Source organism: Nematolebias whitei, chromosome 11 (genome assembly GCF_014905685.2).
Source record: "Nematolebias whitei isolate Nwh7 chromosome 11, NemWhi1, whole genome shotgun sequence".
In the NCBI taxonomy this organism is placed as follows: domain Eukaryota; kingdom Metazoa; phylum Chordata; class Actinopteri; order Cyprinodontiformes; family Rivulidae; genus Nematolebias; species Nematolebias whitei.
This window is the reverse complement of record NC_056508.1, coordinates 44,489,275-44,505,296: the sequence shown is the minus strand read 5'-3', so window position 1 is coordinate 44,505,296 and position 16,022 is coordinate 44,489,275. Positions and strand designations below refer to the sequence as shown.

The following is a 16,022-nucleotide window of genomic DNA, read 5'->3' as shown; positions in this document are numbered from 1 at the left end:
CATCCATCCATCCATCCATCCATCCATCCATCCATCCATCCATCCATTACCTGCTTCTTCCTTTTCAAGTCATGGGGATCACAGGTGCCCGTGTAAAGCAAAGTAGTTAAAGGTAATTAAAGCCAGAAGAAAAAAGAATTCACTTTCTTAAAAAAAAAAATAAATAAATTGACGTTTTTATATTTTCCAATAATCGTTTTACTTTTTTTTAAGGATTTTTACTGAAACCTTTTTACTTTTGGACATTTGTTATGCTGCGTAACCATGGCAACTAGGTGGCGCCATGGCAACTAGGTGGTGTTTTTACAACCACCTCAAAATCTCACGTACCTCAACTATAGCCCCAAATCCCAAATGAGTTGAAAAGGAGGCACCGTGGATGTATTCCCATCTCCCTGCTGGCTGTGCTCGAGTGCCTGACGGCCGAGATCCAGGAGCTGACAGGAAATGCGGCTCGTGACAGCGGGAGGACTGGGATCGTCCCCCGACACCTGCAGCTGGCTGTCCACAGCAATGAGGAGCTCAGCAGGCTACTGGGAGGAGTGGCCGTTGCTCCTGGAGGAGTTCTGCCCGGCATTTGGACAGTCCTGCTGCCAAGGACAGGGGTTCCCAACTGTGGTCCTTGAGGAACGCCATCCTGTATTTTTCAGTTTTTTCCTGCTTTGACACACCTGATTTTATTTAATGTGTGATTAATGGGCTTCTGCAGAACTTGATGAAGTAATTAAATCACTGAATCAGGTGTGTTGGAGCAGGTAACCCATTAAAACATGCAAGATGGTGTTCCTCAAGGACCAGTGTTGGGAACCACTGACCTAAGAGGATTAGGAGGCCCGCCGGGTCCAAATTTACGGGTCGGCATCTTCAACCTGTTCCTTCAGATCCGCTGCGGGACGGACTGCTGCCACAACAACTCTTAATGAAACCAGGATGATGAGCTACAGCATTTCATTTCCCTTTGGGATTAAGTATTTAAGTATTTTTGAATTGAATTGAAAAACATTTTTAAAGTAAATTATTTGAAATGGATAAAATTCATATATCAACTTTAGGAATTTTTATTTTTATTTTTTTATTGCTTTAAAAAGTTACTGAATCAAAAAGAAGAGTAGTGACCCACACAGTGTTTATTAAATGTAGACTAAAATTACACTTTGGTTACATTTACATTTTAGTCTACATTTAGTTAACGCAGTAATTAGTTCAAGAGTTTCTGTACCAAGTAAATCAGGGAACGGGGGTAAACAAGTTTGTTCTTGTTCCTAGATTAAATCCTCTTCAACATAAAAGATTGGCAGCCATGAGAAAATGTTCAGGCAACTGGGTCTGGGTTTTTATCACATATGAAGCAGGACATTTTGATACAATTACAGTAAGGAAGTTGCTGCATCCTCATTACACAGTTAGAACGGCACGCTTGGCTCCTTGTGCTTCTACCAGTGTAACGTGTTTTTGAATGTTGCCTTTATGGATTGAAGTGAGTGGAAAGAGTCTGCAGATAAAAGAACGAAGCAGCAGCTTTTATCAGCGCTAATCTTTTCAAAATGAACTACCTGATGCATCTCTGGTGAAAATCTCAGCTCGTCTTTTAATAAGCACTGAAGTGGCTGGACGCTGTCGGATATTCGTATCAGTGTAGGAAGACTTGCTGTTTGGTTGTAATATGTACCCGTCGTGTCTTCAGGTACTGTCCAAAGTGCCAGCAGCACCGTGAGGCCTCCAAACAGCTGCTGCTGTGGCGTCTGCCCAACGTCCTCATCATCCAGCTCAAGCGCTTCTCCTTCAGAAGCTTCATCTGGAGAGACAAGATCAACGACATGGTTGACTTTCCCGTCAGGTAATCAGACATTAAAAGTTCATCATCCCGGTTTTCTACTTTTGGTTGGTTGTAAAATTATTTATATTTATTTTTTGGTTTTCACAAGTGAAATATGATTTATATCTTTTAAATCCCATTTAAATGTTCCGGATCTTGACTTTCAGAAATCTAGATCTAAGCAAGTTCTGCATTGGCCAGAAGGACGAGATGCAACAACCCCCAATTTATGACTTGTACGCAGTCATCAACCACTATGGAGGAATGATAGGAGGCCACTACACAGCTTACGCTCGCCTGCCGAGTGACAAGAACAGCCAGCGCAGTGACGTCGGTGAGATCCCTGCCCGTCTGGTTCTTCTTCATTTCATGAAGGTTTGCGTGCTTTAATCCTCTTCCTCTTGCCTCAAGGCTGGCGTCTGTTCGATGACAGCACCGTGACTATGGTCGAGGAAAGTCAAGTGGTGACGCGTTACGCTTACGTCCTTTTTTACCGGCGGCGAAATTCCCCCGTGGAGAGGCCGCCACGCTTCCTCAGACCTGTCGGCGCCGAGTTGCCCGCTGCTGCAGGAGCCACTGCCAGCCAGGTGAGGGAATCGTGCGACACAAACACAAGGTGTTGTTGGTACATCCTGACATTTTACCTGCCTGTGGAACACAAAAGTACAAACTGTACTCGTTAAACGAGGGCTGTTGAGGTGATGTAGTTTGGGCTGTAGTGTTACTGTAGTATTACCATAAATAAAGTACTGTTTGCTAGTAAAAATAAAATACTCTAGGACAGTCCATCTGAAGATTCATCCCTTTATAGGCAGTTGGCCATATATTTTTGAAACTGAATACACTATTAACTAGGCCTGCCGCGATAAACAATAAATCAGTTAATCGCATGATAAATTAAAATTATCATCATCATTTTTATTTATCGGCTTTATCGTTTCTTTGTGTCTCTCTCTACTGAAGACACTGGATGACAAAAGGCTCAACTCCGGTGCTCTTCACTGACCCCTCCCTTTCTCTTTAAAGTCCATTTAACCGTCCAAAATTGCATTTTTAGATCGTTAAAAGTAGCTAAGCTGAGGAGCTAAGCTATGAGCTAAGCTAACAGGCCGACCTCAGGAAAAAAACTCTGGCTTTTTGAAGCTCCAAAATTCACGGCCATTTTGAGAACTGAAAATAAAGGAAGGAGAGACAGCCCATGTCACGTCAAGGGGCCTCCCTCCCATTTTTCTTAAAGAGACACACTGCTCGCTCCCTCACTATCCATCCTGTGGTTCAAACAGTCTTAAACTGCCATCCAGTGGTCAAAAAAGGTACTACACACAAAAATTAACCAACATTTCTTCTTAAATTTGACAATAATTATTAATTATTGTCAAATTTCAAACAATATTATCGTTTATCGCAATAATTTCTTAGTTAATTAATCGCCCAGCAAAATTTATCGTGTCAGGTCTACTATTCACACATTATTATTTATTTACCAGTAATTATGTTTACTCAAATCCGTAATAAAACATAGCTCCGTGGGTTTGTAATGAATTAGGTCGTCTCTTAATCTCTGCTCTGCAAAGCTCACAAATTAAACCTCGTGTTATCTTGAACGACATCAAGATTTTTCTCTCCTTTTTTTTTTTTTTAAGTGAGTAAAATTATCTGTTATTAGCCTGTTTTAACAAATGTAGTGTTTCTTTAAAGCAGTACACGAGAAGTTTTATTTCTCCTTAACATAATAAAGAGTTTCTCGCCATGACAGTTTATCAGCGCTGTACAATACATCCAAAATGTATCTACCACAACATCAGTGTGTGCAATCTTGATAAACGTAAAGGACTCCAGAAATCTGACGAGTTCAGATTTGGTCTTCAGATGTCCTCTCCTCTGAACGCCCACAGCCGGTGCACCCACAGCGTTGGCAACATGTTAGTTTATCGCAGCTAATATTGTCAATACTACTATGACAATCCCGTGTTTTCCTATTATTGTGCAGTCCTGCTGTCAATCCCTGAAGCCTGGGAGGCGTTCTAGATCTCCTCCATGGGTATTTGCTGTTTTCATAGGATATTTAAAAGCCCAACAGGTGAAAGCTTGTTCGGATGCAGTGCTGTGAATATCCTGATGGCAGCTGCCAAACAAAACGCCGCACCATTTTATGACGGCTCCGTTGGGATTATTTTCATAAAAGACATGCTGTTTTGGGTCTTGACATTTTCCCTTCCACATTTAAGGTGTAACGTGAAAACCGCATTGTTTTCATAGTAAAATGGCCAATTTTAACTCGAGCTTTTGTCTAAGTCTCAACATGTTTTTATTATTTTTATTCTTGAGTAATTAATGTTCCTCAAAGATTCATTGGAAGCAGTTACTGCATGCTGTTAGCTCCCACTCAGCTGGTTCAGGAGTGTGAGTTTCAAACTGTAATCTTAGTGTTTGTTAGACCACGCCTTTTCCCAGAAGCTTACCCCGGTTTCCGCCAATCGCAGGCCTCCCTAATATGGCGGGAATTGGAGGAGGAAGAGGGGCTTGACGAGGAAGGGCCTCATGGACTGTTCCACTCTGCGCTGCGGAGGCGACAAACGCAGAGAAACAGGACAGAGGCAGACCGAGCGGAGGGTTCGGTGCGATGGCACCGCAGGCAGAAGATGTCGGACTATCCTGACGAGGACTGTGTGCGATACGTTGTTCTGGGCACGCTGACTGCAGTTCTGGCTCTCTTTGTTAATTTAATCTACCCTCTTCTTTCCAAAGTCAAATGGATGTGAATATAGAGGCAGGTTCTGGAGCTGCCGGCCCATTGTCAGTGGTTCCCAACCCTGGTCCCTGAGGAACACCATCCTGCATGTTTTAGTTGTTCCTCTGCTCCAACACACCTGATTTTAATGAAAGGATTATTAACAGGCTTCTGCCGAACTTAAGGAGGTAAATAAACCACTGAATCAGGTGTGTTGGAGCAGAGAAACGACTAAAACATGCAGGATGGTGTTCCTCAGGGACCAGGGTTGGGAACCACTGGATTTGATTTAAATCAGGCAGGTGTATATTTTGAGTACTAATTCTCATTCTTTTAAAGAAACGAGGACAAAATAAACTGGTGCTTCACTGCAGCACTAGACTTTACATATATAAGCGCTTTATAGCAGTTATGGCACTACTTCACCTTTGAGAAGACTTATTACCTTAATCTTTTGCACAGAAAGAATTGTGTTGCTGTTAAAGCTTTAAATGTATCTTTTGTATTTTATTTCTTATGCCTCAGTCTTATTGAAATGTTACTTGAGATTTTGTCCTGTGTTTAATTTTTAATATCCTAAAGCCATACACAAATCTAGTATTTGTAAAAATTATATATTTTTTTTCCTAGTGACATGTTTGAACCTACAGAAACATGACGAGTTTATTGATGGCTTCACTGAAACCAAAATACAGATGCTGGTCATAAAATTAGAATATCATGAAAAAGTTGATTTATTTCAGTAATTTCATTCAAAAGGTGAAACTTGTATATTATATTCATTCATTACACGCAGACTGATATATTTCAAATGTTTATTTATTTTAATGTTGATGACTATAACTGACTACTAATGAAAACCTCAAATTCAGCATCTCAGAACATTGTGAAAATGTTCAATATTGAAGACACCTGGTGCCACAGTCTAATCAGCTAATAACTCAAAACACCTGCAAAGGCCTTTAAATGGTCTCAGTCTAGTTTAGTAGCTACACAATCATGGGGAAGACTGCTGACTTGACAGTTGTCCAAAATACGACCACTGACACCTTGCACAAGGAGGGCAAGACACAAAAGGTCATTGCTAAAGAGGCTGGCTGTTCACAGAGCTCTGTGTCCAAGCACATTTTAATAGAGAGGCAAAGGGAAGGAAACAATGTGGTAAAAAAAAGTGTACAAGCAATAGGGATAACCACATCCTGGAGAGGATGGTGAAACAAAACCCATTCCAAAGTATGGGGGAAATTCACAAAGAGTGGACTGCAGCTGGAGTCGGTGCTTCAAGAACCACCACGCTCAGACATATGCAAGACAAGGGGTTCAGCTGTCACATTCCTTGTGTCAAGCCACTCTTGAACAAGAGACTGCATCAGAAGCATCTCACCTGGGACTGCTGCTGGGTGGTCCAATGTTATGTTCTCTGATGAAAGTAAAGTTTACATTTCCTTTGGAAATCCAGGTCCCAGAGTCTGGAGGAAGAGAGGAGAGGCACAGAATCCATGTTGCTTGAGGTCCAGTGTCAAGTTTCCACAGTCTGTGATGGTTTGGGTCCATGTCATCTGCTGGTGTTGGTCCACTGTGTTTTCTGAGGTCCAAGGTCAAAGCAGTCGTCTACCAGGAAATTTTAGAGACTTCCTGCTTCCTGCTGCTGACCAACTTTATGGAGATGCAGATTTAATTATCCAACAGGACTTGGCACCTTCACACAGTACCAAAGCTACCAGTACCTGGTTTAAGGACCATGGTATGATCCTTGTTCTTAATTGGTCAACAAACTCACCTGACCTGAACACCATAGACAGTCTATGTGGTATTGTGAAGAGGAAGATGTGATGCACCAGAGCCAACAATTCAGAAGAGCTGAAGGCCACGATCAGAGCAACCTGGGCTCTCATACCACCTGAGCAGTGTCACAGACTGATGGACTCCATGCCACGCTGCACTGCTGCAGTAATCCAGACAAAATGAGCCACAACTAAATACTGAGTGCTGTACATGAACATACGCTTCATGTTCTTACTTTAAAGTAGGCCAACATTTCTACAAATCCTTTTTTTATTGGTTTTAATATTCTAATTTTCTGAGACACTGAATTTTGGGGTTTTCATTAGTTGTCAGTTATAATCCTCAACATTAAAAGAAATAAACATTTGAAATACATCAGTCTGTGTGTAATGAATGAATATAATACACAAGTTTCACTTTTTGAATGGAATTACTGAAATAAATCAACATTATCACGATATTCTCATTTTATGACCAGCACTCGTAAAAAACGCTGTCCAATCAAAAATGTAAAATGGTCACAGCGTGGCAGTCCCCGTCACAGTCTCTCCAGGAACGTTCTAGTTTTATTTGCTGTCATGCTGCTCTAAAATGCTCAATTTTTATTTAAAAATATGTTTATAAAAACAGTTGAGCTTAAAATGTTTTAAATAATCTAAATTTTATTTTAAATAATTTAACCATTTGGATGATTCGTTTAGTATGTGTTTTAATATTTATTGAAATATATATATAAAAAAATGAAATTAAATTACCCACAAAATTAAACATTAATTGAATTATATTGAACATTTGCTTCTGTCTCTAAGCCGCCCTGTTTCTGTGGTGCAGGTTATCCGTGTGTGTGTTTGGGTCTCAGGGAACTTGTAACGCTCGTCTGGTTGTGAGTCGGTTTAGAAAGACCCGTTGCCTTAAACCTTTAGATCCACGAGCACCGTCAGACTGGATATACTTGATTCAGACACGTGCACTGAAGCTCTTAGTAACGTGCGCTGCAAGAACGACCAACAGCAGTAAGGGAGTTTGCGACATGCTGCGGTGCTGGAAGCTGTTTAAATGAGTAAAGTTTAAATTGAAGTGAGTTCTTAACTCGACCGAACCGAAGGATAAAATCTTGTGTGGTCGACTTTAAAGTTTAAATATATTTTTAAAATGATCCTGACTTGTATACGTTATGATTTCTGTTTGTAATATTTTTGGATTGAGAGAACACAAGTACTGTATTCAAAAACAGTTTTGATTCTCTTGGAGAAAATAAATGTTTATGCCCCTGAATGCTGCTTTTTAAGATGTAAAACTTTGCAAAAAATAAAGTCTTCTGTCCATATTTTTCATGTATTGTCATAATTATAATACTTTTTTTTTTTCTCCGAACTGATTGAATGTGGCAGAAAACTAAACTGAAGCTGGTTTTCTTTTCCAGGCTTCCAGCCAGTCACTGTTTGGGACAGACCTGGATCCCGAAGGACCCCCTACCCTGACCCCCGAGGTGCCCTCTGACCTTTTTTCCCCCTCTGCAGACCTCTCCGCTCCGTCCTACAGCAACATGGAGGAGGTGGACTAACGATGAAGCGGTGCTAAAGCAGCGTCCTCTAAAGGGAAGCTGCTCGGCAGCTAAGAACTTGTTAGCATCTGAAACCTGAAAAAAAAAAAGAGGGTTTGGCTGCACTCAGGTCAGATCGACTGTCGCACCCGTAACCTACTAAAATCCATCAAGTGTACTCGTTAAGCTACATATCCAATTCATCCTCGACTTCACTTCTCATCCTCTCAGCTCTTATTAATCTGCAGCCACATGAAGCTCAGCTTTAACCTGAAGCTGCCGTCGAATATCAGGAAGAAGGAGCAGACGTTTGTTAGTGTTTCTTTAAACGTGTGTAAATTATTTGTTTTAACGGCAGCACGGTCGGATCGGACAAAAGATGGCGGCTGACGTTTTCTTTCCTCCCTGAAGGCAGAGGGCAAAGGCTGTTTGTTGTGTCGCTTTCTTAAACGAGTCTTTTGTTTCAGACTTCTTTTCTACTGTTTCTGTATTTGATCCTGTGGATGCAATTGTCAAAAAGCTGAAGTATAAGCTGAAATACGCATGACTGCATGTTGATTCAGGCTGTTTCCTCTGTAAAACAACCCCGAGCTCTTCTGAAATATTCAACTTATTTTATTTTATTTTTTTCTGTTTTGTCTCATCCCTCTCTCTCTTTGTCATGGACTGCGTATATTAAGTGGGATTCATTATTGTTGCTGCTGTGGATATTATAAATGGGTAATATAAATAAAGAACGTTGAAGAGTTGCTGATAGAAAAACCAGCAGTTTCCTCTGGTCACTTCTAAAACAGGTTAAATTAAAGGACAAATAAATTAAACAAAGGGCAGTTTTAACTTTACCTTTGTCTCATTTTATATTTGCATGTTATTACTGTCTTGACTAAACGAGGAGATGGTATCCAAATGTTTAAGTGGGAAAGTTGAAATATACAGCACTTTATTTCCACAGAACGAAGCTGGATCTCAGCTTTTGATACAAGCGCTTCTTAAATCTTAAGTGCACTAGTTTGCTAATAATAAAGTACACATTTATGCTGAAATGGTTTGTTCAATTATAACAGAATATTAAACATTAATGCTTTCAACCTTTCAAAGAATTTACTAAACTTTTTAGGTCATTGGTTATAGTTTATGTTCTTGTCCTTTTCATGAGCTTAGAAGTGCTGATGATGTCAAACAACTGTTTAGTTGTGTTTATGACTAATTGTAGTTTAAGAAATTAATATTGCTTTGTAACATTTCACCAAATAAAAGTTGTTAGTGTGATTTAAGGTATTTAGAAAAATTCACCTCTCTTTCCAGATAAGTTTATGAAAAGATCTGGGCTGATTATCCTCAAAAAATCAACTGTGAAGGAGTACAGATTACATCATCTGAACCTATCCTTTAAATCATTCAACCTTTATTTATACAGGTTAGTCTCATTGTGCCACGTGGACTCATTTACAAGACTTGTTTTAAACAAAGAACACGAGGTACAAACAATAACAGTCATATGAAAAGCATATAAAATGAAAATAGAGGAAGTGAAATAAAAGCAAAACACAAAAAGCTATTATAAAGCTGTGTAAAATACTAAAAACAGGAGCGTTGGTTTTGACATGAAATTAAATAGTATTACTCCTCATTTGTGCACACTAATAATGACAAAGATTTTGTTTTTTTATTCCCTACCTCATTCATTTTGATTAAAAACATACTTTCTTTTTATTTTATTTTAACAGTAGTGAGGAAATAGAAAACCTGCATGTGGAAGCGGCCAGTCGCCGGCAGGTGGCGCTGTTTCCGTCAGCTCAACCGTCTGAGCGGAAGAAGAAGACGGAACGAGGAAGTACCGGCTTTGAGTCGATGATCCAAACGCCGCCCTTTTAAACTCATGGCTCGGCCGGTCAGAAAGTTTTAGCAGTAAAGCTTTCGTCTTTAGCGCATCGTCCATGGCTGGGGAACAAAACGGAACCGCCAGCAGAGATGATTCGGAGCCGGGGTTCGGGACAGCAGATGACCCGGCTGCTGAGTCAGTCCCTCTTCCTCTGGGGTCCACGGATTACACTCGAGGGAAGAAGTTGGTTCTTCACATCGACCTGAACAACACCATCCTGGTGTCGGACGCTGTGACGGGTCAGGGGACCGTGGCTGCTTTGGACTCCTTCCTCACCGGTGTCACGTGGGGGAAGAAGAACAAACACGGTAAACCGGAGCAGGAACGGTGGTTTCATCTTGTAGCGGTTCTCGCAGCATTTGTTTGGAAAGCTGTCGGTGTGACCTCATTAGAAACATGACAGTAGACTTCAGCAAGCCATTGATTATCACTTGCTGAGGTTTTTATTATTTTAAATATTGAAATTAGTTTGAGCATGGTGGCGGTATTTGTGTCCGTGAACGCATCACTGTAGTTCTTAAAGGTTGTGAACGCATCACTGTAGTTCTTCGAGGTTGTGGCGTTTTTAGTTTTATGTCTATTTTGTTGTAGCTGTTGGCTTTTATGTGTGAGTGTTAAATATATTTTATTGACGTTTTTTTTTTTGTTAACCTCGTTGTGAAACACTTTTGTCAGCACTGTTGTTTTAATATGTTATATAAATAAAATTACATTGTCATTATTAAATATAAATTTAAGTAAGTTAAGCCATAAAACGTTAAGTCGCTCCATACAGAAACGTGCACATACATAAAAAAGCCAATTTGTAAAAGTTATATTTATAAGGGAGCCAGCAGATTGTGTTGAACCATCCTGAGCAGGCACAAAGGAGACGGTGGAAAGGAAAAACTCAATTTAAACAGGAAGAGACCTCCAGCAGAACCAGGCTCAGGACGAGCAGCCGTCTGCGTCGACCCGCTGGGGTTTGAGAAAAACTTGTGAAGTGTGATACTATTAAAAAACAAAACAGAGGACAGTCAAACATTGTAGGCTAGGGATGCACAATATTAGATTTTTGGCCAATATCCGATATGTCGATATGTCAAAACTTATTTGGCCGATACCAATACCGATATATTTATTTTTTTCCCTAGACCTACAGAGACCACATAGCTTTATCTGCTGTGGAATTAAAGTACTACATTATGATTCCTAAAAAAAAAAACATGTTTTCCTCACTTTCTTTCCCGTCGTCTGTATAATCTAATCAAACTGTATCTTCTTTGTTTCTGAAACACACCAGGCGTCCATCTGTGTTCATTTACAAACTTCAAACCATAATTATCTCACCCTTTCAGTTCGTTTTTTACTTTTGAAAGCGTTCTTTTTTCTTTTCAGCTCGTAATATTTGTGCCGGTGGACCAGCACAAAATCTGTCCGATCGTCTTTTGTTGTTGCAGAAAAGTTGTAGCTTTCTAGCAAATTAATTAATCCTAAAATGTTTTATTGATCGGTTTGAGTTGACGCACGTTTCTAAATGAGACTACCTGAAAACGCCTCGTATCATTGAGGCGAGGATGGAGAAGTGTTTTTAAAGCTTTAAAACAGGAATCGCCTGCGTCGTCTGTAAGATCAGGATGACCAGGCCATCAACCCAAATTACTTTTTTATTTAAAATCTTTGAGACTTCAATAAAAAATAAAATGAAAGAAGATCCAAACAAGCAGATTTTTAAACAGGAAAATGCACGTCTGTCTTGTGTGTGTGTGTGTGTGAGAGAGTATGGTACCTCATTGGTCACTGGGGTGACTTCTGGTCACATGGCTACAGAGTGGGATTATGGGTATTTAGTAGCAAAATTTGAACCATGAGCGATGTCACAAAAACCCGCCCCCAAGGGGGTGGGGGTTGTTGGTAGGCCTGTCTCGATAACAAATTTTGCTGGGCGATTAATTGTCTCAGAAAATATTACGATAAACGATAATATTGTTTGGAATTAATTGTCTAATTTTAGAATAAATATTGATTTGTTTGACGTGTAGTACCTTTTTTGTCCATCTGATGGCAGTATAAGACGGTTTAACGAAAAGTTGAGCAGCGTGACTCTTTAAGAAAAATGGGGAGAAGGGCCCTTGATGTGACATGGTGACAGGGCAGACGCTCGGTGATTTGAGCTCTTTAGCATTTTCCACACAAAGCTTTTAATAAAAAAATCAGTAAACAAGTTCTCGGCTTCTTTTTGCAGAGAAAAACAACTTTTTAGACGAAGGCGCGAGTTTCAACCGTGAATTTTGGAGCTTCGACAAGACGTAGGTTTATTCCTGAAGTCGGCCTGTTAGCTTAGCTTCTCAGCTTAGCTGCTTTTAACAATACAAAAACGCAATTTTGGACGGTTAAAACAGATTTTAAAGAGAAAGGGAGGGGTCAGTGAAGAGCACCGGAGTCTTTTCGTCCAGTGTCTTCAATAGAAAGAGAAACGCGACGAAACGATAAAGCCGATAAATGAAAATGAGGTCGTTAATTTTCATTCATCACGCGATTAATTGATTTGTAGTTTATCATGACAGGCCTAGTTGTTGGAGAGCCCAGGTGTGTCAAAGGAAAATAATATTTGGCAGCAGGAAGCTTGGCAGCCTGTCAAAATAATATAAAATGAAATAAATACATAAATTAGCCACTCCTGTGTATAAACAGAGTCCTAAGTGTGAGAAAAAAGTAGCGGCTTTTACACCGGACATTACGGTAATCACTCATGTTCCACCTTCTGCTCGTTTTCCACCAACTCGCTGGTTCTTTTCCAGAGAAGCTTTGAACTCAGACGCCGTTTGACGCCGCGGTTCACCGACCAGTTTCCTTACAGGTAAATGGGAATGGCTGAGTGACGCCGCCTCCCTGCACCCCCCCAGCAGCGACGCCGTCAGTTACTACGCTCAGTTTGGACGAACTCCAGGTTTCACCTCCGTTGCTGGGCGACGCTTCAAAGGGGTTTTGGAAGAGCATCTGGAACTGCTCCGTTGGCCCGAGGGCACTAAGGCAAGTGATGAGTGAAATCTGCAGAGAGCCCTGAGAGAAACTCGTCTCTGATCCTCTCGTCAGATTCTGCAGCGTCTCTGTGCGGTTCTTTCATGCTTGTTCACTGAGACCGTGATACTTTTCTCCCACTTGGTTTGAGCGTTAAAGAACTGTCTGTGTGAGCGTTTAGTCACCGTGAGCGTTCAGCTGTTGCTGCATGTGAAGTTAGAAACCTGCTGAAAGACACGAGTTGTAATAACTCAACAGTTACTGTCAGTAAGGTGTTCTTTACTTCAATGACGCAGACGCCGATCAGACGACTTCAGACCAAATTATTGATTATCCGATTTCATCTTTGTGGTTTTTCCGTGTTGTGCTCACAACCGTCCCAACCAGTGGCTGTTTGTTCCCTTTGTCTGTTTAACCAATATGTTCATTTTTTAGCAAATACAATAAAACGTTTCTTTTCACAGTTTATTTGTTTTACTCCGTCAGTACTAAAAGGGGTGCAGACGTACATTTAGAAGATCGCTCTGACAGCCGATACCTGGACCGCTAGATTTAATCACAGATTTCATCCAACAGCAACTAGACAAATTGCATTTCCTGTGAAATTTTCTGCTTATTGCAGAAAAAAAAAAAAAATGCTGAAATGGAAGATCGAGCCTAACTTAGAAACCGTTTCGTGACTCGGTTTCTTTCAGGGAGACAGAGATCTGTCTGTGAAAGGAGAGGACGGACGGCTGTACCACTGGATCCTGCCTTCTTTCTTCCAGCTGCTCAGAGACCTGACGCAGGAAGGCCGGGAGTTTGCCGTCGTGTTCCGCACGTTCGGAACCGACCTGCCTCGCGTGCTGAGAGCCGTGTCCCGAGCGGTGAACGACGGGGCTCACCCACTGTTCCCAGATCTGCCCGAGCTGAAGGTACCCCGGGCACGTTTATATTAAAATACAGTAGTGAGTTTCTGACGAGTGTACAAACACATCCCAGTGATTTTCTGTGCCTCAAATGAACAGCCACGTTTTCTGGGAAGAAATCTGACTCGACATTAGTCGGTTAGAAATGAAAGCTGTAACGGAGATGAGCAGCTTGTCTTGTTAGCTTCAGCTTTGTTCGTCAGACTTTGCGGGACTTGTTGCTGCTTTTTGCCAAAATAAACCAAGAAAGTTACAGGATCCCTTTGATCAAACCCAGAGATGAGAATTATACCCATGGTTCCTTTCAAACAATCACGTTTGAACTTGCATTTAAATGTGATGTTTGAAAAAAAATGTATTTACTTTTCATGTAGAATATGTGGGCAGCAAAACAATGGGACGTAAAAATATATTAACATATTTGTTCCATCCATCCATCCATCCATCATCTTCCTCTTGTTCTTAAGTCAGGTCTCGGGGGCAGCAGTTTGAGCAGGAGGTCCAGACATCTCTTTCCACAATCACCTCTTCCAGCTCTTCTGGGAGGACCCCAAGATGTTCCCAGGCCACCTGAGAGAGACGTAGTCTCTCCAGTGTGTCCTGAGTCTTCCCTGGGGTCTCCTCCCAGTCGGTCATGTCCAAAGCACCTCCCTAGGGAGGTGCCCAGGAAGCATCTACCAGATGCCTGAACCTCCTCAACTGGCTCCTCTCGATGTGGAGGAGCAGCGGTTCTACTCCGAGTTTCTCCTGATAACTGAACTTCTCATCGTATCTCTAAGGGAGAGTCCAGCTGCCCTGCAGAGGAAACTCATTTCATCCACCTGTATCCACGATCTTGTTCTTTCAGTCACTACCCAGAGCTCGTGACCAGAGGCGAGGGGAGGAACGTAGACCGACCGGTAACGGAGAGCTTCTCCTTACAACTCGGCTCCCTCTTCACCACAACAGACCAGCACAGAGTTCAGAGTCCACAATACTACAGATGCTGCACCAATCCATCAGTCAATCTCACGCTCCATTCTTCCCTCACTCGTGAACAAAACCCAGAGATACTTGAACTCCTCCACGAGACAGAACCTCACCTTGGACCTGAAGAGAACAACCTTTTCTGACCGAGGACCATGGCCTCAGATTTGAAGGTGCTGATTCTACCATACAAGCTGTATTTATAGAGCACTTTAACACCCACAGGGCTCAGGAGATTCTCATCTCAGTCACTTCACACTCGGCTGCGAACCGCTCCAGTGAGAGCCGAAGATCACGGCACGATGACGCCAGCAGGACCACATCATCTGCAAAGAGCAGAGCTGGAATCCTGAGGCCACTGAACCGGACTCCCTCCGCAAATTCTGTCCGTAAAATTTATGAACAGCATCTGTGCCAACGGCAGCCTGGCAGAGTCCAACTCGTACCCTGAAGGGGTCCGACTTACTGCCAGCAATGAGAACCAAACTCTCGCACCGCTTGTGTCGGGACCAAACAGCCCGTAACAACGAGCCCCCAATCCCATACTCGTGGAGCACCCCCCCCCACAGTGTACCCCGAAGAACACAGTCGAGTGCCTTCTAAAAGTCCACAAAACTCATGTAGACTGGAGGGGCAAACTCCCACGACCCCTCGAGGACCCTAGTGAGGGTAAAGAGCTGGTCCAGTGTTCCACAGCCAGGATGGTTGTTCCTCTTGGATCTGAGGTTCGACCAACGCTCTGACTCGCTTCTCCAGTACCCCTGAATAGACCTTAGCAGGGAGGCTGAGGAGGGTGATGCCCCATGTTGTTTTTACTCTTAACGGGTCTTCAGTATTAGTAGTATCAGTAGTATTAGTAGTATTAGTAGTATCAGTAGTATTAGTAGTATTAGTAGTATCAGTAGTAGTGGAGCCTGGTTTGTTTTTCTTCATTACAACAGAATATTTTCAAGACAAATAAATTTTAGTCAAAAGTCTTCTGGGTATTTTGCCAAGAGGCTAAATGTAAGCTCAGATTTCTGCGCCTCCCTCTCTCCTCCCCCACAGGGTGTCACCCTTGTTAGTCTGCTGGAGTGGAACGCATTGATTCTGAAGAGTGACTGTGTTGGTAATGGATGGATTGAGGAGGTGGGTTATGTGATGGAAGGGTGAAAGAGATGTCCACAGGTGAATCTGTCAGACCCGGTTAGCGTTCTTCTGTCAGGTGCTGCTCACCTGCTGCGTGCTGAGACACAAAGAGCAGGCCGGGGGGGGGGGGGGGGGGGGGGGAATCAGTTACAAGCTATGATGAAACTGCCATCTGTTTATCCTCATCAGCGACTTTTTCTGTGCACAAAATTGACCCCCCCAGAGTGCAACAATTAAAATGTCCTGGGGCAGTTTTTTAAACA

General features: G+C 42.0%; 2 protein-coding genes across 2 annotated transcripts in view; both read left to right on the top strand.

The window, feature by feature from the left end:
* usp19 (ubiquitin specific peptidase 19) overlaps nucleotides 1-8,637 on the top strand; it is a 27,433-nt gene extending 18,796 nt beyond the window's left edge. The window contains exons 23-26 of the mRNA XM_037685028.1: nucleotides 1,685-1,837; nucleotides 1,984-2,150; nucleotides 2,228-2,403; nucleotides 7,756-8,637. Of these exons, the coding sequence (XP_037540956.1) occupies nucleotides 1,685-1,837; nucleotides 1,984-2,150; nucleotides 2,228-2,403; nucleotides 7,756-7,896 (637 nt within the window). The 3' untranslated portion in view covers nucleotides 7,897-8,637. The remainder of the gene's footprint in view (nucleotides 1-1,684; nucleotides 1,838-1,983; nucleotides 2,151-2,227; nucleotides 2,404-7,755) is intronic.
* A 1,148-nt stretch (nucleotides 8,638-9,785) lies between these two features.
* Nucleotides 9,786-12,784, top strand: si:dkey-32e6.3. The gene is made up of 2 exons (XM_037684544.1): nucleotides 9,786-10,065; nucleotides 12,597-12,784. The coding sequence occupies exons 1-2, from the start codon at nucleotides 9,813-9,815 to the stop codon at nucleotides 12,782-12,784; spliced, it is 441 nt and encodes a 146-aa protein (XP_037540472.1). The 5' UTR covers nucleotides 9,786-9,812.
* The last annotated feature ends 3,238 nt before the right edge of the window (nucleotides 12,785-16,022 follow it).